General features: G+C 40.5%; 1 protein-coding gene across 1 annotated transcript in view; it reads left to right on the forward strand.

Annotated features, from left to right (window-relative positions):
* The window catches only part of LOC142436762 (calcium-activated chloride channel regulator 1-like), a 33795-nt gene extending 12313 nt beyond the window's left edge, over nt 1-21482 (forward strand). Inside the window, 13 exon segments of the mRNA XM_075540225.1 lie at nt 1640-1867; nt 2747-2768; nt 2771-2930; nt 3725-3773; nt 7491-7668; nt 8319-8419; nt 9032-9256; nt 13005-13266; nt 14928-15095; nt 17051-17115; nt 17118-17293; nt 21157-21288; nt 21290-21482. Coding sequence (XP_075396340.1) covers nt 1640-1867; nt 2747-2768; nt 2771-2930; nt 3725-3773; nt 7491-7668; nt 8319-8419; nt 9032-9256; nt 13005-13266; nt 14928-15095; nt 17051-17115; nt 17118-17293; nt 21157-21288; nt 21290-21482 — 1959 coding nt within the window.
* Nucleotides 21483-26441: the final 4959 nt, after the last annotated feature.

Consider the following 26441-nt stretch of genomic DNA (forward strand, 5'->3'; position numbering starts at 1 on the left):
AATCACCCCACTGTGATTGTTGTGTCACCAAGCTGAGTCTGACCCTAGACAACCCTATGGAGGAGGATAACTTCTCCACATGGTTTTCCTGGCTGTGATCTTGACATAAATGGATCGTCAGTCCTTCCTTCGGTGGTGCCGCTGGGGGTGGTTGAACCTCCAACTTTTGGATTAACTGTCGAAGGCAAACCATTCATCCCACCCTAATAACCCATGTGGGTGTGGAGGGAGGTGTAACTCAGAACCCCATCAGAAAGAAAGCAAGACCTTAAAACTTAGATAAAAGATGGTCAATTTTAATAATTTAGTTCTCGTACATGTTGTGTTATGAGGACTTTTTTGAAAGAGAGACTTTACTAAACATACTATAACGTGAGGCTGAGGGCAAGGCGGGGTCCTTCCTAGGTGGTGGAGGCATATTGTCCAGGTGTTAAATTGTCGAAAGGTGTAGGGTTTACATGGACTCTAGGATCACTCTAAGGAGCCTGGTGACCTAGTGAGTATGCGCAGGGCTGTTAACCACAAGGTCTACCGAAACCCGTGGGAGAAACAGGAGTCATTCTACTCCCACAAAGAGTTACTGTCTCAGAAACTCAGAGGCAGTTCAACCCTGTCCTGGGGCTGCTGGGCGTCACAATAGACTCCATGGCAGGGAACACAGTAGCTCAACAGAGATTGGTAGAATTGTTAGAGACAACTCATCAATTGCCCCTAAAAGAGACGCAAACACGATTCTTCGTTTCTCCTTATGCTTCTTCTCCTTTTTCAGAGGTAGTGCTCTCATTTGTGTCAGAGACTTTACCGGGTCAGTCACAAGCTAGTAGCTGTTGAAAGGAAGTCCTAGTGGCACAGTGGATAGTGCATCAGGCTGCTAACAGAATGGTCAAGGGTTCAAAGAAGAATGAGGCTTTCTGCTCCTGTAAATACTTACAGCCTTAAAAACCCCAAGGAGCATGTCTACTCTCTACTCTGCCACATAAGGTACCGTAGATACTCATGTATAAGCTGAGTTTTTTCAGCACATTTTGAAGGCAGTTTTGTGTAAAATTAAGTGCCTCCGCTGATACTCGGGTCGGCTTATACTCAAGTATATGCGGTAGGTAGAAACAGGATTGACTTGAAGGCAGTGAGAGTGAACTGCTAAAATATCTGTTCTCAATTTATTAGGTCCACAATGAAGAGATGGAAAATAGCTCTGCAGTTAAAAGGTTTTTCTCTATATCATCCTTAGGAACATGCTAGAGATTTATATCAAAGTTAACTGAAGTCTGGCATCTTCCATCTTCCTCCTGCCCCAGAAGAATCTAGAAGGGTATGAGCCCCTAGTAAAATGATTTCTTTTAAGAATCTAGAAAGGAAATAAGTTCTTTTAAGCCCCTTTTCCCTTGGCTATTATCTACCTATACCTAAGAGAACCACCCCCAAATTTCCAGTGAATATTGAGTTTTGCCCTGTCTCCATTGAATTTGGAAGTGCCAAATATATGGCAGAAAGTTAGATTATAATATACATTTTAATTGTCAAGAAATAAAATATGTGGAGGGTCAGAATGGCAGCCAAGTATATATTTGTAAAGGAAGGTAATAATATATTTGTCATCAATTATAGTGTTATCATCTTTTAATGAAATTTTTCCTAGGTGGTTGAATTTTGCACAGCTGAGACGCACAACACAGAAGCCCCAAACCTTCACAACAAAATGTGCAACTACCGAAGCACATGGGATGTAATCATGGCCTCAGATGATTTTCAGAAAGCGTCTCCCATGGCAGAAGCAAGACCTCCGGCTCCTACTACATTTTCGTTGCTCAGGTCCAAGCAGCGAATAGTCTGCTTGGTGCTTGATACATCTGGAAGCATGGACACAGTAAGGCAGTTAATTTTCTCTCCTCAATTAAAATGTTAAGCTCATAGAAATATACTAGGTTTAGTTCTGATATTATAACTGACATGAATTATCTCATATTTTATAATTATGGATAATAAATTTATAATAAAATAACTAAAATATGAGTTCATTTCATTATAATAAGATAACTAAAAAACTCACATATTTGGTACTCATTATCCTAATACATATTGATACAATGGTTTTATATAGAAAGTATTAGAAGATAATATGCTAAAATAAAATAATTAATGTATTAAGGTTCATTAGATGCTGTATTACTTTCAGTTCTTACCCTTTACTTATAATTAATTCCAAAAATAAAAATGAGAAAAATGAAAAAACATCTATCATTCCACTATCAAGGTAAATGTTATCAAGCTAAGCATATGTGAGTCCAGCCTTTTTTCATATATCTTCTCAAAAGTGGGAAAATGTCTTATATGATGGCTTACGATGTTTATAATTAATATGCTTTAACCATGTCTATGTAAGAAATACAAGGTCATATATGCACTGAACAAAGTTTCGACAATCTATTGCAGAATGCGTTGAAGATTTTCAGCTTTTTAATACTAAAAGCTGCATTGCAATGAGTGTCTTTAATTTTTTTCTTATGAAAATTCCTGAACATAAAGCTGTTAAATAAAATAGACAGATGTTTCCGTTTTTCAAGTATAGCATGAATTGGTTTTTAACTTTTATTCTTAAGCATTTTCCAAATGAGGTGTTTAAGTTTAAAATTCAGCAATTCATTAGGATCACGATGCTTGGTCCCTGAATGACCTTTTCTTTCACCATACACTGTCAAGTATAGCGAGGAGACTGTGAAGTTGTCCATGAATCTTTTTCTTATAGGATGATCGCCTCATTCTAATGAACAAGCAGCAGAACTCTACTTGATTCAAATCATTGAAAAGGGATCTTTGGTTGGCATGGTCACATTTGATGCTGTAGCCAAAATCCAAAATCATCTAACACTAATCACTGGGGATGATGCTTACCAAAACATCGTTAAAAACTTGCCCGAATGAAGGGGGAAGTGCAGAGTGGAGACCCAAGGCCCAAGTGTCGGCCACTGGAGATCCTCTCATAGAGGGGTTTAGGAGAGGAGATGGGTCAGTTAGGGTGCGAGGTAGTACCGATGAAGAGCACAGCTTTCCCCCAGATCCTGGATGCTTCCTCCCCCCAACTACCATGATCCGAATTCTACCTTGCAGGGCTGGATAGGGCAGAGGTTGTACACTGGTACATATGAGGGCTGGAGGCACAGGGAATCCAAGGTGGATGATACCTTCAGGACCAAGGGTGTGAGGGGCAATGCTGGGAGAGTGGAGGGTGAGTGGGTTGGAAAGGGGGAACTGATTACAAGGATCCACATGTGACCTCCTCCCTGGGAGAGGGACGGCAGAGAAGGCGGGGAAGGGAGACTCCGGATAGAGCAAGATATGACAAAATAACGATGTATAAATTACCAAGGGCACATGAGGGAGGGGGGGAGCGGGGAGGGAGGGGGAAAAAAAGAGGACCTGATGCAAAGGGCTTAAGTGGAGAGCAAATGCTTTGAGAATGATTGGGGCGGGGAATGTATGGATGTGCTTTATACAATTGATGTATGTATATGTATGGATTGTGATAAGAGTTGTATGAGTCCTTAATAAAATGTAAAAAAAGAAAAGGAAAAAAAAGAAAGAAAAGAAAATGATTAGGGCAAAGAATGTACAGATGTGCTTTATACAATTGATGTATGTATATGTATGGACTGTGGTAAGTGTTGTATGAGCCCCTAATAAAATGTAAAAAAGATAAATAAAATTTTAAAAACTTGCCCGAAAGAGCTGATGGTGGAACTTCAATTTGCGATGGACTCAAAGCAGGATTCAGGGTAAGATAAAACTGGTTTCCAAAATACCACTTGCCTTTTTTTTTTTTTTTGTCCAATTACCTTTGAACAAAAGTCAGGAGCTCAGGGGTCCTTTAAGAGAGCAATCTGACCAAGGCAAACCACTTAAGAAAAGGAAAACTAATCATAAAGATGCGTCGACTGCACCCTGTGCGCAGCCGGGGCCTGTCTGAGCGGCGGTTAGGGAGACGCGCTTCCCAGGAACTGGGTTGTACGGCTAAGGAACAAAGACAGGAAGGGAAAACCAGGGGTTTTTTTTGAGGAGTTCTCCATTTCTCTATCACTCCACAGTGTGGATTTTTCTGAACAGAAAATAATGTTATTGAGTGAGTTGTGGAAGAGAGAACTTAGCAACTTTTCTATATTATGGATAAAGGAAACCCAAATCAGCAAGGTAGACTGGCATTTAAATTTCACAAAGACCAGAGGTGGCTCCCCAGGGAGTATGGCACCAAGCTTAAGGCACACAGGTGAAATCAAAAGCCCCAGGGAATTGCTTTCAACCCAACTCGTTTCTCCCGATTTGAACATTTGAGCCCGTTTGTGCTCGTTCTTTTTTTTTTTTTTTTTTTGCATAAAAAAATTTTTTTTAATTATTTTTTATTTTTTAACAAATTATTGGGGCTGATACAATTCTTTTCACAGTTCATACATATACATACATCAATTGTATAAAGCACATCTGTACAGTCTTTGCCCTAATCATTTTTTTCTCCTCTTTTCTTCATTTACATTTTATTAGGGACTCCAACAACTCTTACCACAATCCATACATATACATACATCAATTGTATAAAGCACACCCATACATTCCCTGTCCCAATCATTCTCAAGGCATTTGCTCTTCACTTAAGCCCCTTGCATCAGGTTGTGCTCGTTCTTTAAGTCGCCGAAAGCTGCTTTCCTCGTGGACGCTCTCACTGCTTCAACTAAGGGCAGCTTGCTGCTGCCATCCGGGCCTCCGATTAATGCCATCTCTGCACTTTCCTGGGTGTCTCTTGATAGTGAAGCATAGGAATAACCAGGGCTGTCTCTGATTCAGGTAAGTCTGAAAGCCTGCCTTTATTGTTCACTGGTTTAATGACCTTGGGTAAGTTATTCGACTTAGAAATCTGAGCTTCCCATCTGAGGAAATGTAGATAATAATAATATACCTACCTCACTTATTGATGAGAATTGTGTAAGATAAGTGCTCCAGCTTTACTATTATTATAGCTATCATAATTCCTATTATGGTGTAGATGTATACTTCAAAATGTGATGGAACTCGACACTGAAACGATATGAGAATATTTGCACATAAACTAAAAAACCAGACTCTATACCATCAAGTCAATTCTGATGTATAGCAACCCACACAGGGTTTCTGACACAGTGAATCTTTACTGTCCTAAGGAGTGGCTAATCGATTTGAACCAACCGATGGCTTTCTGGTTAGCAGCCCAACATGTAACCCATTGTTCTCCCAGGGCTCAAAATGCAGTCAATACATGTTTTCTCACTATATAGTTTTATATATCTTATGATATTTTAACCAAGAGCATTTCTTTCTAAATGTTATTTCAAATTACATTTAAAGCTTAACTGTTTACAAAATGAAGTGATATCAGTATATAAGCATATTACTTACAAAGCTATAACAATAGCATAATATCTTTTAAAAAAAGAGAAGTCCTAATGATGCCATCAGGTAAGCGTGGAACTGCTGACCATAAACTGGGCAGTCCAAATCCACCGGTGGCACCATAGGACAAGATAAGGCTGTTTGCTCCCATGAGGCACCCTAGTGTCATAGTGGATTATGAGTTGGGTTGCTAACGTCAAAATCTATAGTTCAAAACCACCAGCCACTCCCTAGGAGATAGATGAGGCCATATACTCCTGTAAAGAGCAACAGTCTCGGAAACTCAACAGGGTCAGTTCTGTCCTATCTGACAGGGTCACTACAAGTCAGAATTGACTCAATGGAAGTGATGTTTTTTTGTTTGTTTTTTTATCTGCTCCCATTAATATACACAGCCTAGGAAACTGTGGTTGTTACTATGAATTGGAATAGACTAGATATCAGTGAGCTTGTTTGTTTGTTTTTAGTAACTCTTGCCTTTGCTAAATGTTTCATGTTAATGATCTTATTTTATCTTCACCATGACTTTGTGAGTTGGGTACTATTTTCTGCCCATTTTACTGAGGTTCGGAGTAATTAAAATATCTTTTCAAAGTCATATAACTTGTGATTAACAATCTGCGATTCAAAGCCTGGTCTCTACTAAGGTCATAACCTTAATCACTATACTAAGTTCTGTATATATCTTATGATATTTTCAGTCAAAGCTCTGCAAATGCTGGCCAGTTTTCAGTCTCCAGAATTGCCTGGTTGTTTACTTCTACATCAAGTACCCTTTGAGACCATGATGATAATAGCTCTATATTAGACTTAGAGAGAGAGAGAGAGAGAGAGAGACCCACAACCATCAAGTTAATTTGGACTCATGGTGACCCAATAAGAAAGAGTAAAACTACTTTTTAAGTTTTCCAGAGTTGTTCCTCTTTAAGAGAGCAGACATCTCATTTTCTCCCACGAACCAGCGGGAGGATCTGAAATGCCAGCCGTGAGGTTATCAACCAAATGCTCAACCCACGGAGCCAAGAGACCATATTCTATATTGAAAGAGACTACATGCTGGGATTCACTTTCAAGTTATCTGGCTCCACAGTTGATAGCCTAAACATAATGAACTTCCTTCTTCATGGAAGCTCAATTTTACCTCTTCAGAATCCTAAGATTCTGCAAACAATTAAAAAAAACTCACTGCCATCAAGTCAATTCCAACTCTCATGTGACACTAGAGGACAGAGTGTAATTGCTCCCCTGAGTTTTCAAGACTGTAACTCTATAGGAGTAGAAAGTCTCATCATTCTTACTAGAAATGGATTATGCTTTCACACTGCTGACCTTGTGGTTAGCAGTCCAACACATAGCCATTACACCAGCAGGGCTCCTCAAGATTCTGCAGCAGTGCCCAAATAATATTCATGAAAAGGTGACCTGCCACACGATTGACCTTACATTCCTGCCTCCAATCATAACTGTAAAAGTGCAGTCTAGTTTGCAGTCACCACCATTACCTGGTTGCTTGCCTGTACCACCCCTTGAGATAATAATCACTAACATTTGCTCTCAGCCCCAAACCAAACTCACTGTCACTGAGTCAATTCCGACTCATAGAGACTCTATAGGCCAGGTAGAATCGTCCCTGTGGATTTCTGAGGCTTTCGATCTATGGGAGTAGAAATCCTCATCTTTCTCCCGAAGAGTAGCTAGTGGTTGGAAAGCAATGAGCTTACAGTTAATGGCTCAACACATCACCTGCAGCGTCACCACGCTCCTTGACCACCAGTACTCACTCAATGCCTGATATTGTTCCAACTGCTCCGTTCTTTTTCTCTTGAGTAGCGGCAGTATAATTGAGAGGATATGAAGTACTTATAGTACAGCTTTCAAAGTCTGTAAGACCACTTAATGTTACACTCACTTCCACGCACCAACTCAGCCTGGCGTGAACGCAAAACATTTCCTTTGACTTACTAAGGCACGTAGGACTACAGACTTCTCCACGATGAAAGAACAGTCTTGTTCTTAGTCTACATTTCTTCAGCTATAGCATTCCAAAGATTAATGATCTGACTTTTCATTATCAGGTAATTACCGGTAGTCACCAAAATACTTCTGGTTCTGAAATCATATTGCTAACAGATGGGGAAGACGGTGCAATGCGATTATGTTTTGAGGAGGTCAAACAAAGTGGTGTTACCATGCACACCATTGCCCTGGGCCCTTCCGCTGCCAACCAACTGGAGACCCTGGCCCATATGACTAGTAACCCTTCAAAACCATTTGCCCAAGGCTACCGTTAGTCCAGAACTCTTTCGAGCATCTTAGTTGAAGTGCTTCATGTGTTTTTGTTTCTATCCCGTCCTCTTATCCCATCCTAGCCCTGCCTTCAAATCTCCTCCTGCAATATGTGGCAGGCACTTGTGTAAATTCCTCCTCCTCTACGATCCATCTGTCCTAACATCCAAGCATTCCTTCACTAAGTCCTGAATTGTTTATTTTCGGAACTTATAAAATGTTACCTTGTTTTAACATGTCATCCTTTCATTGTTTTAATATGTCTTTGATCTACCAAGAAAATAAACAAGTAATTCAGAAGAATGGTCATAAATTTCATGTTATAGCTTTGACAGCAATTAAATTTTGTTCTTGCAGTAGTTGCTTGCATCTAATACAATGATAAAATTTGGCGTACTCTCTATAGTTTACTTTAAATTTATATTAAGCAAGGGTTTAGTTAGTGTGGGACTACATCTGGGACATGAACATACAGAATGTTTCTGAGATTGTGGAAATTAATCTCTGTAGCCTCAAAAAAATTAAATCTAAAACCTTAAGTAGATTTGTGACAGAAAATGAAGTATTAATCTATGCTTTAAAATTAAGGTTCTAAAACTACATACATTCTGTTTCAGGAGGATATAGTTTTTATGTCCATAAAGATGCAACAGGACTGATTGATGCTTTCAGTCGAATTCCATCCAGAAGTGGCAGCATCCTTCAGCAGGCTATACAGGTCAGTATACAGAAAATTAGTTGGTTGATCACACTTGAAAAAATTTCTGTTTTCCTAAAACTGATTCTGCTTTCTCTATGACATTAACTCTTACACCTGAAAGTGTTTTAAGTATAAAAAGAGAATCATCCTTACTGAATGTATTTGCTTTTCATGACACTCACGGGCACCTTTTTTTTTGAGTTCTTCTACTCTTGTCCCGTGCACCTTGACCATGTTAGCAAGAGGGACCAGTCTCTGGAGAATGACATCATGCTTGGTAAAGTAGAGGCAGCAAGAAAGATAAAAGCCCTCAGCAAGACAGATGTGCACCGTCCCCGCACAAAGGGCTCAGCACGGGCACAAAGATCAGGATGGCGCAGGGCTTGGCCGGGCTTCCTTCTGGTGTACAAGGAGTCACTGTGGCTTGGAACCAACTCAATGGCCCCTAACAACAACTCTTTTTAAAATCTTTCTATTTGAAAAGCTGTACAAAATAATCCTTAGCTGCTTTCATTGACTACTTAAAGATAAAATTAAAATTACTCTGGACTGACTAAACATTGCAACTCTATTGTCAATAATAATAAAGAATTTTGTTTCTGTTCTTGTTTGTTCATTTGTTTGAAACAGGTAGAAAGCAAAGCTTTAAATATTTCAGGAAGCAAATGGGTAAACGGTACCGTGCCTGTAGATAGTACTATTGGAAATAACACTTTCTTCCTTGTCATGTGGACAATACAAAAACCAGAAATTTTCCTTCAAGATCCAAAAGGAAAGAAATATAAAACCTCAGACTTCAAAGAAGATAAACTAAATATTTGATCTACCCGTCTCCGGATACCAGGTATTGCAGAGGTAAATTTATCATTTTTCCCTCATACTGTATCCAGCTTATTTTTTTAAGAAAAGAAGAATATAACATATATTGTCAACTCATCTGTCATTTTTTAAAATCCAGTACAATAACTATGGATTCAAAATAGCATTTGGGATCTTAAAGGATTATCTTAAAACAGCAGCCATCTAAGTGAGCTTCAGTAGTTCACATGGAAACACACCAGCTGACAAGATCCAATGATTGAAAATAATAAAATCCAAGACTGGAGGAGATAATTGTAGTAGAGCTTAAAGTCTGAGCCCCCAGTTTGCAGAAGGCTGTGGATGACAGTAAAAGCCCAAAATCCATTTGCAGAGCCCCACCATGAAGCCTCTGGTGACCCTTCTCTGCTCATTGACCAGCAATGTGGAAAGTCTCGCTATGGGGCCAACTGCATCGGAAAAGACATTAAGGAAGATATAAACTCCAAATTCACTGCCATCGAGGGGATTCAGACTTATAGTGACCGCAGAGGTGGGTAGAACTACCCCCGTGGGTTTCTGAAACTATAACTCTTTGCAGGAGTAGAAAGCCTCGCTTTTCGCCTCGGGAGCAACTGGATGTTTTAAAGTACTGACCTTGCAGACACAGCCCGATGAGTGACCACTATATCACGAGGGCTCGTTATGCCAACTTAGGTCAAAATTTAACACCTTATCGTTTGTTTTCCTTTTATTTCCTTTCATTTCTTTCTTTTGGATTGAGTATTTTTTGTTTTTTGGAGGTAGAGTTTTGGTTTTGTTCTCATATTATTTTCTTCATATGAAATCCAAGATACGTAAATCTGTAGAGGCAGTAATTAGATGAGTTTCTCATGGTGTGCCAGGTAGGTTGGGGGAAGTGGGGTGCTGACAGTAAAGATAAAGAATGAAGAGAATGTTCTAATATTTATTGTAGTGATGATTGTGCAGCTCTTTTAATATATTTAAATATTTACTACATATAAATAATATATGCTAAATATCCTGGCCCACAAGGCCTTGAGGACGATGATCCCAATTAGAGCAGCCAGTCCACAGAGAGGACCACATGGCCGACCCCACTATGAGACATGACGCCCCTCACTGACCCATAGGCCTACAGAGGACAAGACCAGAGATACAATGGTGGGAATTGCGCCCGATCTGATCCCACCACACCGAGGCAAAACACTAAGGGGGTGCAACAGATCAGCAAGGTCCCCAAAGAATGCTGAAGGTGGACTTTGGGGCCAGAGCGTGGTGCCCCAACAGACTGGACTGAAAAACACACCTAAAGACCAACAAATGATCCTTGAACTAACTACAAGCTTTTCTTTATTGTTGTGTTTTGTTTTGTTGTCATTAGTTTTTTGTTGTTGTTGTTTTGTTATATATTGTTGCTTGGTTTTTCTCTGTCTTGTTTTTGTGCATGTTATTATGTCCGCAGGTCTGTCTGAATAAGATAGGCTGGATGCACAATCAGGAGGAGAAAACAATGGGACCGACAGTTCTGGGGGGACATGGGAGAGGGGGAGGTGGGGGGAAAGGTAATGGTGTCAACAAACCCAGGGTCAAGGGAACAACAAGTGATCCAAATCTGTAGTGAGGAGGGTGTGGGAGGCCTGGTAGGGCATGATCAAGGGTAATGAAACCAAGAGGAATTGTTCAAACCCAAGTGGGACTGAGCGTGATGGTGGGACAGGAGGAAAGTCAAGGGAAATAGAGGAAAGAGCTGGGATGCAAAGGGATTTATAGAGGTCTAGATAAAGACATGTACATATGCAAATATATTTATATATGAGGATAGAGAAAAATATCTATGTGCATTTATTTATAGGTTTAATATTAAGGTAGCAGAAGGACATTGGGCCTCTACTCAAGTACTCCCTCAGTGAAAGAATACTTTTTTCTATTAAATTGGCATTCTTTGATGTTCACCTAAATACAAAGCGGGTAAATAAGTAAATGTGGTGAAAAAAGCTGATGGTGTCCAGCTATCAAAATATATAGCATCTAGGGTCTTAAAAGCTTGAAGGTAAACAAGCAGCCATCTATCTCAGAAGCAACAAAGCCCACATGGAAGAAGCACACCAGCCTGTGTGATCACGAGGTGGCAAAGGTATCAGTTATCAGGCATCAAAGAAAGAAAAATCACCATTGTGTGCTCACCTCCATGATATAATCGCTGAAGACAAATGGGTGCATAAGCAAATGTGGCGAAGAAAGAGGATAGTGCCAGGCTATCAAAATATATAGCATCTAGGGTCTTAAAGGTTTGAAGGTAAACAAGCGGCCATCTAGCTCAGAAGCAACAAAGCCCACATGGAAGAAGCACACCAGCTTGTGCGATCACGAGGTGTTGAAGGGATCAGGTATCAGGCATCATCAGATCAAAAAATCTTACCATAGTGAATGAAGTGGGGGAGTGAGGAGTGGAGACCCAAAATCCCATTTGTAGGCCACTGGAGATCCCTTTGCAGAAGGGTCTCAGGGAGGAGATGAGCCAGACAGGGTGTGATGTAGCAACAATGAAAAATACAACTTTCCTCTAGTTCCTAAATGCTTCCTCCCACCCACCCCCCTGCCATGATCTGAATTCTACCTTGTAAGTCTGGCTAGACCAGAGGATGTACACTGATACAGACAGGAATTGGAAACACAGGGAACCCAGGGTGTATGATTCCCTCAGGTCCAGCGGTGTGAGTGGCGATACTGGGAGGGTAGAGGGAGAGTGGGGTGGAAAGAGGGAACCAATTACAAGAATCTACATGTGACCTCCTCCCTGGGGGATGGACAACAGAAAAGTGGGTGAAGGGAGACGTCGGACAGGGCAAGATGTGATAAAATAATAATTTATAAATTATCAAGGGTTCATGAGGGAGGAGGGAGCTGGGAAGGAGGGAAAAAATGAGGACCTGATGCCAGGGGCTTAAGTGGAGAGCAAATGTTTTGAGAATGATGAGGGCAATGAATGTACAGATGTGCTTTACACAATTGATGTATGTATGGATTGTGATAAGGGTTGTATGAGCCCCTAATAAAACAAGAGGAAAGAGAGAAAGAAAGAAAGAAAGGAAGGAAGGAAGGAAGGAAGGAAGGAAGGAAGGAAGGAAGGAAGGAAGGAAGGAAGGAAGGAAGAAAGAAAGAAAGAAAGAAAAGAAACTGAGAGGCCCGGTGGGGAATGCAGGCAGATGATTTGCAAAGTTGTGAAGGTGCAGTGTGAACGGGTAAGGCTGGGAGGTAGACATGAGTGTAGCGTCATGGAAGCAGGCTGGCAGTGTTAAGTAAACAGTTACAGAAAAGGCACTGAGGGCTTCGGCACACCTACGGGGATAGTCATCAGGTGGTAGGCAAGATGGTGTTGAAAAAATTGTCCCTTAAGAAATCAACTAACCTTTATTGTGTTGGTTTTTTTTAATAAAAATCATTAACTTGGGGAAAAAATAATATATGCTAAATATTGTATGCTGTGTGAATTATAGGGTAATAAAGTGTTTTTAAAATTTTTAAAGATTAACCAAGTATTCATGCTATACAATCAAGTAAAAAATAATTATGTGGTAATGGTTGTGTCACATTATGACGATAATTAATGCCCCTGAGCTAGATGCTTAAAAGTGGTTAAGTGTCCATTGTTATGGTACATCTATTTTAGCACAATTTTTAAAAATCATTAATGTTACTCTGCTCTATATGTAATTTTATATTCCAAAGAGTAGGAAAATTCTACCAACTCTCTTAAATATATATTTTTTTTAATTTTCAGTCAGGCACGTGTTCTTACAGCTTTCTAAATCATCATAGCAACTCTCAGCTGCTAACAGTGACCATGACCACGAGGGCAAGAAGTCCTACAACCCTGCCCGTTGCAACTGCTCACGTGAGTCAAAATACAGCACATTGCCCCAATCTGGCGATTGTGTACGCTCGAGTCAGCCAAGGCTTTCTGCCTGTTCTGGGAATCAATGTGACAGCCATTATAGAAAACAAAAATGGACACAAAGTAAAATTGGATCTCTGGGACAACGGTGCAGGGGATAAACATCTACATCAACTTTCATTGAACTTCAATACAATTGCATAGGAGCCCTCATGGCCTAATGAGTAACTCTCTGGGCTGCTCCCACCAACTGTTAACAACCACCAGCCATTCTTCAGCGGAAAAATGGAGTTTTCTCCTCCTGCAGAGTTACCATCTCAGAAACCCACAAGGCCAGTTCTACTCTGTCCTCGTTAGAATCAACTCCGTGGCAGTGAGACAGTAGCATGACTTAGAAGTCAAAGTTTCCAATGCATAAAAATGAATATTTTAAAGAAAATTCAACTTAATTGTAATATTTTAAAGCTTTTTATTAAATTATCCTGACAGGTTATAAACAGCATATTTACCTTCTACACGTTTTTGAACAATTATGCTTTTCTCACAGAACTTAATGGTGTCATTTTTTTCTATTTTCATTAATGCCATTGTTTCATATATGCATTCTCCAGTTGTAGTTCTTTTTCCTGATTTTTATCAGTTTCCCACATGAAATAATAATAGTGTTTGTGTGCCATAGAATTGATCCCAATAGGAGAGAACGGAATCGCTCCATAGAATTTCCTCGGCTGTACTCCTAGCAGGGTCCTCCAATCAAAGCAATCAGGGTGTGACATCACTATGCGACCCTGTACTCAGAGAGACCCTATAGTGCAGAACTGTCCCTGTGGGCGTCCTCGACTGTACATCTTTGAGGGAGTAGAAAGCCTCTTTTCTCACCCATTGAGCACCTGGTAGTTTCAAACTGCTGGCCTTGCAGTTAGCAGCCTAAGTACCCACCATGCCACCAGCAAAGCTTTCTACCCCCATAAAGACTTACCATCTCAGACACCCACAGAAGCAGTTCTGCCCTGTCCTATAGGGTCACTGTGAGTGGGAATGACTCGATGGCACTGGGTTTGGTTTGGGTTTAATTGTAGCACATCTTCAGGTCTTTTTCCCACATGGGTAGCTGATGTGTTCAAACCATTGACCATTTAGTTAACAGTTGAGCATTTGTCCATTATGCTACCCAGCATCCCACCATTGAGTCGGTTCCAAGTCATATCAACCCTGAGGGACAGCTGCTCCCTAGAGTGCAGCTGCTCCCTAGGGTGTCTGTGACTGCAAGCCTTGATGGAAACCGCTGCATCTTGCTGAGACGTGCTGGGGGTTTGAACTGCTGACAATGCAGCTCAAAGCCCAAAGCACAACCCACGGTGCCACCTGAGTTCCTTGGGCTCCAGTATAAGTGAATATTAAATTAATGCTTACCATAAATTTGCCTTTACCCAAATCACAGGGTCACTAAGTGACCAAACCAGGCTCTGAACCCAAGAGATACTAAAACCTTTATTCTATATAAGTTCCCAAATTGCTTCCACCACTCAAGCAAACTCACTGCTAGCCAGTTGATTCTGACTCACAACAACCCTGTTGCACAGGCCTGAACTGCTCTTAAGAGTTTCCCATACTGTAACTCTTTGTAGTAGCAAGCCTCCTCTTGCTCCCAAAGAACATCTGTTGGTCTTGAACTGCTGGACTTGCAGTGACAGCTCAATGTGTAACCATGGCACCACCAGAGCTCCTTGCTGCCCCCACTAACATATGTAAGAGTGTGGTTGTCATTTGAGTTTGCTGAGTCACTAATTATTAAATTTTAATGTCAAGGTGCTGATACTGTCCAGAATGACGGCATCTACTCCAGGTACTTTAAAGACTGCCATGGAAATGGTAGATACAGTTTGAAAGTGCATGCCCGCGCAAGAGAAAACACGACAAGACATCTAAAGCAACATCACCATAAAGCTCTTTATGTACCGGGTTACGTTGAAAATGGTAAATAGCATCAAAATAGATGTGTGACTTACGTCTAGATAAATTATATACCACACACACTAAAATCTAATGTACTATGAAAACTCTAGGTTTATAATTATACAATCATCTGTGTTTTCAAAACCCTATCAATGAACAATGCATCCGACTATGCTTTTAGGGTTTTTTTGCTCACATCCACTTCGGTTCATTTCAGTTAGATTTTTTTGAAATTGTTATGTTACATTAGGTTTTGTTTGTTTGTTTGTTTGTTTGAGCCCTAGAGGCATAGTGGTGAAAAGCAATTGGCTGCTAACCAACAGGTCAGACTGCTCCAAGGGAGACGGATGTGGCCGTGTGCTTCTGTGAGGATTTACAGCCTCAGAAGCCTTGTGGTCAATTGTGCTCTGGCTTCCAGGCTCACTGTGAGTCAGAATGGATTCTACAGCAGTGGGTTTGGTTTGGGATTCATTTTATGGGAACTCTGTAACCAAAACACCACAACAGGGAAGTTTAAAACGTATTCCCTCCCGTCTGAAGGCTGATGGCTGCACCACTGTAAACAACGGAGTGCGTTCGGACTCGTGGCAGCCCTCCAAGACAAAGCAGCTCTGCCTCCAGCGGGATCCTGGCTGTATCCTTTCCAAAAGCAGAGCCCAGTCCCCCTCCTGCAGTGGGCGCCCTGGTGCCCTCGTGGACTGCACGTTGGGCTGCTGACCTTAACATCAGCACTTTGAAGCCACCAGACGTCGGCTCCCTCAGGATAAAGACAAAGTTTCTACACCTGTAAAGAGTGTAAGACATGAAAAAAATTAATAAATTATCAAGGCTTGGGAGGGAGGGTGGGAGGGTAGGAAAAGGAAGAGGAAAAAGGAGGAGCTGATAGCAAGGGCTCAAGTAGAAAGAACATATTTTGAGAATGATGATGGCAACAAATAAACAAATGTGCTTGACACAATGGATGTATGTGTAGATTGAGATAAGAGCTGTATGAGCGCCCAATAAAATGATTTTTTTAAGAAGAGTTCATCTTGGAAACTCATGGAGGCAGTTCTACCACGTCCTATAGAGTTGCTGAGTCAGGATTGACTCAGTGTCAGTGAGCTTGCTTGTTTGTTTGTTTGTGTGTTTGTTTCTCCTGCGGAACTGCTGGTGAGTTTGAACGATGGACTTCTCGATTAGCAGCCGAGTGCTTTAATCACCGAAGAAATCTGACATCAGTTGTTGGGAGGTCCATGGAAAGAATCAGTGCGTCTCGCGGTGCCCAGAACTCCTTGCCATTCGTGTGCCTTGACTGGCACATGAGGTTCTCCATCCTGTGTATGTCTGTGCGGCCACATTTCCCTATTTTTATAAAGACTCTCGTCATTGAGTTTAGGGCCCAAGCTGATCCAGTGGGACCTTGTACTAACTTGATGACATCCGTTAAAGCTCTATTTTCAAATAAGGTCGTATTGACAATCCCCAGGTCAGCAAGAACTTGGCAAGGAGTGCTAGCAACTCAGTGCATTTGTCAAGCGATGTGCTAGATTCTGGAGTTACAAAAATAAATTAAACACATAAATTTGTCCTCAAAGGATAAACCATCTAGGTTTTTTCTAAAGTTGTAATAGAGCGTAACAACACCTCATCAATTTTTAAAAGATGTCCATATAATAAGCTTTATTCATAAAGTTTAATTTTTTTGTTATCTCCAAAAGCTAAAACCAAACTCACTGCCCTCAAATGACCCTATGGGACAGAGCAGAACTGCCCTAGGGGGGTTCTGAAACCGAAACTCTTTATGGGACTGGAAAGCTTTCTCCTACAGAGAAGCTGATGGCTTCGAACAGGTGATCCCGCGGGTGGCAGTCCAATAGGTCACCACTGCACCACCAGGGCTACTGTTATTAGTCAATATCAAAACCCTGCAGCTGCAAAGTGAGTTTACAAGTAAACATAACTGGACGAAAAGTTACAAGACATTTTTTTGGCAGGTGCAAATGTAGCGAATCCATTCAAACCTGAAGTCACACATGATGTGCTAAATCCTGAGAAGGAGGAGATGTCAACAGAGTAGCCTCTGGAGGAGCATTTATTGTATCAGGAGTCCCTGCTACTGCTCCCACTCCTGTGTTCCCACCAATTAAAATCACCGACCTTGAAGCTAAACTTAAAGGAGATCATATTCAACTTTCCTGGACTGCTCCTGGAAACAACCTGGATGAAGGAAAATGTAAGTTTGATGTTATGTTTTAAACTCTGCTCAGAGAAATTGACTTTGGTTTGCTGAGAAGTTCCTAATGTTCCATTGAGTCAGAGCGTTGGCGGAATGTCCTCAGTGCATTATCCACCTATGTTCAGTGGGAAAGCTGAACGTTCAAGAGATAGCAAACACCCACATTACATTAGTACCTCAGCCAATAGTCTAACCCAGTCTTTTCAGAATCTCTTCTACTAAACTGCTTCTCACAATTGGTAAAGGCTTTAAAAAGACTGAGTTGAAGGTTCTGTTACATTCATTTCTTCCTACTAGGGAAAAAGTTTTCTAAGTTCTTGAGCCATTCATTCATTCATCCATCTTCCCCTCCCCCCTTTTTTTGGGGGGGTGGGATTTTGGGGGGGTTGTTTGTTTAGTTTTCAATCATTACAGGTACCTAAGAAATGACCTCTATTCTCAACAGTCAATTGATTGAATGTAGAAGAACACCAGACAGTGTAATGGGAGATATGCTATTGCACAGAATTATATGACAGGCCATAGGACGGGACCTAGCCTGGTCAGGAGCTAAGACCACATGGAATACATCTTTTCAGCTTCCCAGAGGAGACTAATCCTTACCTGAGTATTAAAAAATGAAAGACACTAGCCACGTGGGATGAAGATGTCCCAAGGAAAGGCCCACATTTTGCGAAACTACTAAATTGAGAGATTTGGCTGTGGAGTTTTAAATATCTCATTTATCCACGATTTCTGTGGAGCCCCAGTAGTACAGCGAATAACTCACTGGGCTGTTACCCACAAGGTCAATACTTGAAACCCATAAGCTACTCCTTGGGAGAAAAATGAGGTTGTCTGCTCCCATAAAGATTCATAGTCTCTGAAACTCTAAACAGGGCGGCTTTGAATTGCAATAATCTCCTTTTTTAATAATAGATTACTTTCATTCCAGAAAGTTTAAATGAATTCAATCTCTGCTTTAAATATTACTGAATTCAATTAATGTGTATTGAATGCCAATCATATTCCAGTGTTGTGCTAGATGAGTAGTTTCCTGTGTGATCGAGTCGATCTTGCTATTTTCCTGTGAAAATGGGAAGATGGAAGAGTTATTCAATGTTGATGAACACACGGTCTCCGAGGTGTGAATGCTGAAATGCCATCTTTCTCCTGGGTTACCACAAACCCCTCACTTTGGACTAGGAAAAGAAATGTGTTTGTTGTTAACCTTTATTTACTACAGGACATTTTCAAGGCTGTATTCTTTTGTATCACAAGTTTACAAAGACAACATAAATTCAAAAGCCCAATGAAACATAAAAATACAAATATCCAAGAAGACCCTTTTTATAATTCAATGTTTAAAATTTATATCATGACAAGCATTAAAATTATTTTCCTATGTATGGCAAAATCAAAAAGTTAGCCTAAAAAGTCAGTGCTGTCATTTTCAAGCCATAAATGAAATTGAGCTCTAAATTCAGTTCAGCGAAGAACAAGTCTTCATTTCAAGGTCTAGAGTAGTGGTCCTCAACCTTCCCAATGCCATGACCCTTTAATACAGTTCCTCATGTTGTAGTGACCCCCAACCATATATTATTTTTTGTTGCTACTTCAAAATAGTAAGTTTCCTACTGTTATAAATCGGGCGGCCCCTGTGAAAGGGTCGTTTGACCCCAAAAGGGGTCGTGACCCACACGTTGAGAACAACTGTTCTAAAGTTTTATATATGTGTGTATCTATGTGTGTATAAGAGTTCTATAACTCTCCTCGTGCGTACACATTGCTGTACATATTTTATATGTGTATATGTGTGTGTATATATTTTAGGCATTTGTGGTTATGCACATTGATGTTTTCTCTCTCTCCCAGTGTGTGTGTGTTTGTATACCTATATGTATATATGTGCATGTATTCATGTACATGGAGGTGAGGAAAAACATCCGTGTGTATAGACAGGTACATAGATATGCATGCACTGGGAGAGAGAGAAACCGTCAAGGTGTGTAACCACAAATGCCTAGGCTTCACCTGTCTCCAACAGAACAGGTGACAGTTGCAAGTTCCCTCTGGCCCTTCTCAAGTCGGGCAGGAGCAGTTCAAGAAAGAAGGAGTCAGCTACATAAGCTGAAGGAAACATTTAAGTTATCTGGGACTCAATTCCTTTCCTGACCCAGAACTACTAAGACTGATAGGGGAAGTTATAATGTTTGGGATTCTCTAATTCCATTACATTGGGTATCAGCTTAATAACAGTGTGGTTGACCAACAAGTAATTATGGGAACCAAATGCAGGTCCAACACAGTACCAGGGACATGGGAGGATTTACATTAGAATATGAGGAAGAGAGAACAAGAGATCCGCCTAAACAGAACGCAGGGTGTGTTTGAGAAGTAGTAGAATTCATTGACGGCGTACTGGTTAACGCGCTTGACAGTTCCCTGTAGTTCAAACCCACCAGCAGCTCTCCTGGAGAAGGATGTGGCAGTCTGCTTCAGGAAAAGATTGGCAGCCTTGGGAACCTGATAAGGCAGTTCTACTCTGTCCCATGGGATAACTAAGAGTCAGAATCAACAAAACGACAGTGGGTTTTAAAACTGATAAGGCCTAATTGTGGAGAAAGGAGCACTGGTGGTGTAGTGGTTATATATTGGGCTGCTATCCGTATGGTTAGCAGTTCAAAACCACCAGCATCTCCACAAGAGAAAGTCTGGGCTTTCTACTCCAGTAAACAGTCTCAGAAACCCACAGGGGGTCACTCTGAGTCAGCACTGACTCCGGGGCAGTGAGATTTATGGAGAAACTGAAAATGTTAGACACAGGGCCTGAATTTTTAAAAATAAAACACTAAATTGATGTTTTCACCACAAGTTTAAAACACTGTCAGCATTTCATGAAAAATACAGGTCTTTACTTCAAAAAGGGTTTGGGCTGTTTTGTTCTTTGTAAGATCTCAGAATATGAGAAATTATTTTTATATCCCTGGTTCTGTTAGATTTCAAGCACCAGTTTAGAATAAAACATGCATGTCAGAATCCTCCTTTCCTTTCTAGATAAAGTAATAATAGTTATAATAGGGAATATTACAAACATTTACTATGTCTCAGACACTGTGGCGAATACTTTTCCTGGATTATCTGCATATAATCTTCAGCCCTTGAAGAGCAGGAACTCAATATGTGTTGCATGAGTTGAATAACTGAATCTCTATTTTACAAATAAGATATTTGTCAGAAAAATCCGTTTTCCAGGTTATATGACTAGAAAGTAGCAGAATTAGGGTCTTAATCGGGTCTGCGTGGCTCCCGAGTGCACATGTTTAATTAGTTTAAATCCCCCCTCGGACTCCGCATGGCATCTTTAGCACTGTCTCGCACTCTAGCCGTCGTCTCCCGTTTTGCTCCCTCTCTCCTCTTAAAGAGAAACAATGCAGGTCTGGGGTCCCCAATGTCTTTACTGTACTTACATTATAGCACTTTACATATCTTTTCTTTCTAAAAAGAAATCTAGACTTGGTTTTAATATTATCTTGACTTAGTCGCTACTGAAGTCAGATCAGGGAAGTCATGGAGACACGCTGGTTCAGCACTCAGGTGCCATAAAGATCTAGAAATCCTGCGGGCAAGTCTGTACTGTACGAGGGTCGCTATGAGCCAGAGTCTGAGTCAATGGCAGAGGGTTTGTCTTTTTGTTCTTAAATAAGATCATCTGAGATAGAAAACGACTTCCCACATAGTTGCCCTTAAAATAAATAACAGAATAGCAAGAGAGATGCTGCATCATAACTGGAACGTCGTGGGTATTCCGGATAAGGCAGTGTGACCGCAGTGAGGGTGCCGGTGATTTCATGTACGTGAAGGGTCTGTCTGTTTTCCAGCTAGCCGCTATGTTCTGAGAATAAGCAAGCGTGTCCAGGATCTTCAAGACGACTTTGACAAAGCTGCTTTGCTGAATGCCTCTAGTCTGACGCCTAAGGAAGCTGACTCAGAAGAAGTTTTTGAATTTAAGCCAATGTTTTAAAATAGATAATGGCGCCACATTCCACTTTGCAATTAAAGTCATCAATGATGCTAATCTCACCTCAGAGATTTCCAACATTGCTCAGGCAACCAAATTTATTCCTCCACAGAAGCCGAATCTAGGTACCAGTGTCTCAGCAATGGGCGTGGCAGTTTGGGGATTAGCAGTGTTCGTATCTCTATTTTAAACTGCACATTACATTAGAATGAAAATTCAATGTTATGTACATCTGGTATACATTTATTTAAGATTTAATTTACTATGTTCATTGTCTACTATAAAACTTTGTAATATATAAGTTAAGATACAAAAGTTATAAATTGGATAATTAACTGACTAAATGAATAATAATTGAGTTGTTAAGGATAAATCATAATGACTATATTCTCCCCTATCAAAAATTCATTTATTAATTTTTAATGTAAAAATATGTTTTAAAGTCTGAACTTGTGGATTTCATGTTTGAAGTTTTAGGGGTGCTACAAATTTATTTGATATATTAAAATCAGAATGTACCTAAGCTAATTGAAAAATATTTATGTATTAACAACAACATAATTTTATGGGAAAATTTTTAGGCTCTATTCCTGATTATAAACGAATATGTTTACATAATCCATACTCAAAAAGGTCTATAGAAATAATTATTCAAAGATAAATGATCTAAACCAGGAAGAAGGTAAAATTTGGTATTTAGTCATTAGCTAAAAGTGAAATAGAAATTTCTAGTCTTATGCAAGAAATGACACAGCTAGCAAGAATACTTTTCTCTATGAATTTTAGAACAACATAATAAACTACTGGTTTTTGTATCTTGAAGCTATGATTAGGTACTAAGGGTCAAGATGCTCTGGTGGCCCTGGTGGCCCTGTTGGCTAAGCATTGGATTGTCCACTGTGAGGTTAGCCACTCAAACCCACTGGCCACTCTTCAGGACAAAGAGAAAACAAGGACCACGATGAGTTGGAACTGATTGGATAGCAGCAGGCTCATCCATAGCAATTAGGATGGTTCTGGACACACAGTAGATATTCAATAAATATGTATTAAAGAGATTAATGAACACTTGCAAAGGTTCAAAATAAACCCATTATGGCAAAGCTACTCATAAAATAGGTCTGTGGTTATGGAAACAAGTAGTTTAATATATAAATGGGCCACCAAAAATATCAGTTTCCACAACCCTGAGACCAGAAGAACTAGAAAGTGCCAGCAGCCACCAATTGCTCTAGAAAGGATCACGTTAAATGGTTGTCAATAGAGTGGGGGGGAAATGTGGAATTAAATCCAAGATCATAAAAGAGATCACGTTTACTGGTTGAATGGAGACTGGCGGAACCTCCAAGTCTAGTGGAACACACCCTTCAGGTGAGGTGCAGAACATAGCCCATATTAGAATAATCAAATATTTAAGATAAAAAAGGCAGCTTTATCCAAAGACTGAAAGTTAGGAAAGAAGGCAGAAGGAAATAGCAAACACAGGGAAGAAATGGAATAAGTGATGCTTCATGGAGGGGATTATAATGAATAAGTTAAAACAAAATGTGTATGAACTGTTAAATGAAACACTGATACTCTATTCTAAAACCTGCATCTAATTCACAATGAATTTCTTAATTAGCAAATGGTATTGTAAGCTAGCATGTAATGAAAAATGTACTTCACAGAAATGATGTGAATGAGAACATGAAGTGTTAAGATTATAATTGTATCAGATCAATAAAATATATAAGTTGATGATGTAAAAATGGTGTGTTTTTTGTGAGGGAGAAATTAAAAGTAGCAATTATATTAAAAGATTTATAATCACAAAGATTGCAAAAATTCTTTGAATGAAAAGATAAAATGATAAGATGTATCTTTCCTAAATAATTTTATTGGGGGCTCATACAACTCTTATCATAATCCATACATATATCAATTTTATATAGCACATTTGTACATTTATTACCCTCATCAATATCAAAACATTTGCTCTCCACATAAGCCCCTAGCATCAGCTCCTCATTTTCCCCCTCCTTCCCCACTCCTGCCTCCCTCACGAACCCTTAATAATTTATAAATTATTATTTTGTCATATCTTACACTGTCCGATGTCTCCCTTGACCTACTGTTCTGTTGTCCATCCCCCAGGAAGGAGGTTATATGTAGATCCCTGTAATCAGTTCCCCCATGTTTCTTGAGGAGTCAGGGAGAAATAAAATGTTTAAATATTAACAAATCAAAACCCTATATATGTAAAATATATATCATGACCAATTTCAATGTATCCCATGAATATAAAGATGTTTTAATATGAGAAAAATCAATGTAATCACCACACCAACAGATTTTTAGAAATTATATAATTGTCTCAATATTGTTGTGCACCATTGAGTCAGGCTGATTCATAGTAATCCTAAAGGAGAGAGTAGTACTGCCCCATAGAGCTTCCTAGGTCATGCATTAAGCTGGAATGCATTCAACGGCACTAGACAAAGAAGTAGTGAAGTTTTGAGCAGCAGGCCCCCACATGTCTCTGTACCTGCAGAACAGCCGATAGATTTGAACCAAAGATCTTTGTGTTAGCAGCTGAATGCTTAACCATTGAACCATTAAAACACCTTATCATCTCAACAGATGCAAAAAGTACACATGATTCAACTACCAATTTTCTTATAAAAAATACATACTTTGAAAAGTCTATTCACATACATACATCTAGCAAATATCACAATAGTTATATATTGAACACATTCTCTCCAGAATTGAAAACAAGGCAAACATGTCTATTACCCCAGCTTCTACTCAACATTATACAGGTGGTTTCACTAAGCCAGCGTGACAGTAAAATAAAAAGGGAATGAAAAATATGAAAGCTGCTGCTATTAGTAGATGGCAATATTAGCTACAAATAAACCATTACACTCAGTAAGGAATTTAGTATGATTATTAAGATTTGCCTCCATGTGGTTGCCAGTTTCCTTTGACTTGGATCCACAATAATGTTCTCAGAAGCAGCAGTCAATAAACTAAACAGTGCATTGCATTAGGCAAATCTGCTGCATAAGTAATCTTTAAAATGTTGAAGAGTAAAAATGTTACTTTGAAGACTAAGGTATGCCTGATCTAAACCATTGTATTTTCAATTTAGATAGATAGATAGATAGATAGATAGGCAATGAATAAGAAAGACCAGAGAAGAGCCGATGTATTTGAATTAAGATGTTGCCAAAGCCACATACACACAATGGAGTACTATGCAGCACTGAAAAGCACGGATGAGCACATGAAACAGGTTATTTCATGGGAAGAGCTGGAAGGAATTATGTTAAGCGAGGTAAGCCAGACTCAAAGAGACAGGTACAACATGAGTCCCCTGAGGTAAGTACAATCAGCATGACAGAAATAGAAGAATAAACATCCATCTCACAATAAACGCGGGGAAGCATAGATAGTTGGAGGGAGGGCAGGCCACACTTAGGGAGGTACATGAGAGCCCAGCATAAAGAAGGGGAAGTGGGGCAGGGGGAGGGAGAACCGGGATGGGGAGAATCCGAGTGGATGGTATGAGGGTGGGGGGGAAATAGGGTACTAATCCACCTGGGGGAGAGTATTGGTTGTGTCCCCACAGAACTGGAACATGCATACGGACCCCACCATGACACACCAAACAAGGAGGGCAATGTAAAGTACGGAGGACTACACAAAGAGACTGGACCATATGCTGGCCCAATCCAGAATTATCCCGACCCCCACATTCGAAGGGAATACCACAGAAAATGAAAATAGATCGTCTGGAGTGGGAAAGGAACTGAACCACCACACCACATCCAGAAGGAAGCTGAAACAAAGGAAGGAGAAAGGACGTAGTGGAGTACACCTGGGCCCACCAAGCCCACAAAACGATAGTCCAGCTTGAAGGGCCCATTGTACAGAGAGGACTATACAGCTGGCCACACTGCGAGATGCGACATCCTGCACCAACACATGGCCCTACACGGGACAGCACCTGAGACACAGTGGGGGATGTGCGACTGAGCTGACCCCGCCACACTGAGGCAAACACTGGGAGCGAGCAATGGAGCAGCGGGGGAAGCAGAGCAAAGAGATCCTGAGGGAGGATAAAGGATGGACTTTGGGGCCAGGACGAGACACCACACAAGTTTCATCTGGAAAACACTCCTAAAGGCCAACAAACAGACCTTGAACTAGTAGCAATTTTTTTCTTTTTTTGCTATCTTTTTGTTTTGTCTTTTTTTTTAACCTTGTAAATTTGTATGTTAGTGGCTTTTCTGCTTATCAGCGTGTCGGTGTTGCTGCTGTCGGAGCCATGTTCATATGTGCCACTTGGGCGCTGTCAAAGTCATCTGCATTTGTATGCACATATTACTATATCAGCAGGTCTACCTAGACAAGATAGGCTGGACAAACAATGAGAGAAGAAAATAACGGGACCATTGGTCCTGGAGGGACATGAGAGCATGGGAGGTAGGGGAAGGGAAGAGGTGTCGCCCAACACAGGGACAAGGGAACAGCGAGTGGTTCAAATCCAGAGGAGGGAGGGGAGGGGAGGACTGGTAGGGAGTGACCAAGTGCAAGGTAACTGAGAGGAATTACTGAAACCAGAATGAAGGCTGAACATGGTAGTGGGATGGGAGGAAAGCAAAAGGAAATAGAGGAAAGGAGTAGGAGGCAAAGTGCATACAGAGAAGCCCAAATACAGAGTGTACATATGTAAATATATTTATGATTATGGGGAAATAGACTTATGTGCAAATATTTATAGGTTCAGTAGTAGGGTAGCAGATGGACATTGGGCCTCCTCACGCATACTCCCCCAATACAATAGGACCTCGCCCAGCTAAACGGTCATTGCATGATACTCACCTTCCTGACATGATCACTGAAGACAGATATGTGTGTAAGCAAACGTGTTGAAGAAAGCTGATGGTGTCCGACTATCAAAAAGATATAGCTTCTGGGGTCTTAAAGGCTTGATGGCAAACAAGCGGCCATCTAGCTCAGAAGCAACAAAGCCCACAGAGAAGAAGCACACAGCCTAAGTGAATACAAGGTGTTGAATGGACCATGTAGCAGACACCAAGGAATAAAAACAATCATTGTGTGATCACCTTCCTCACATAAACGCTGAAGACAAAGGTGT

The sequence above is a fragment of the Tenrec ecaudatus genome, chromosome 1, assembly GCF_050624435.1.
Source record: "Tenrec ecaudatus isolate mTenEca1 chromosome 1, mTenEca1.hap1, whole genome shotgun sequence".
Taxonomy (NCBI): domain Eukaryota; kingdom Metazoa; phylum Chordata; class Mammalia; order Afrosoricida; family Tenrecidae; genus Tenrec; species Tenrec ecaudatus.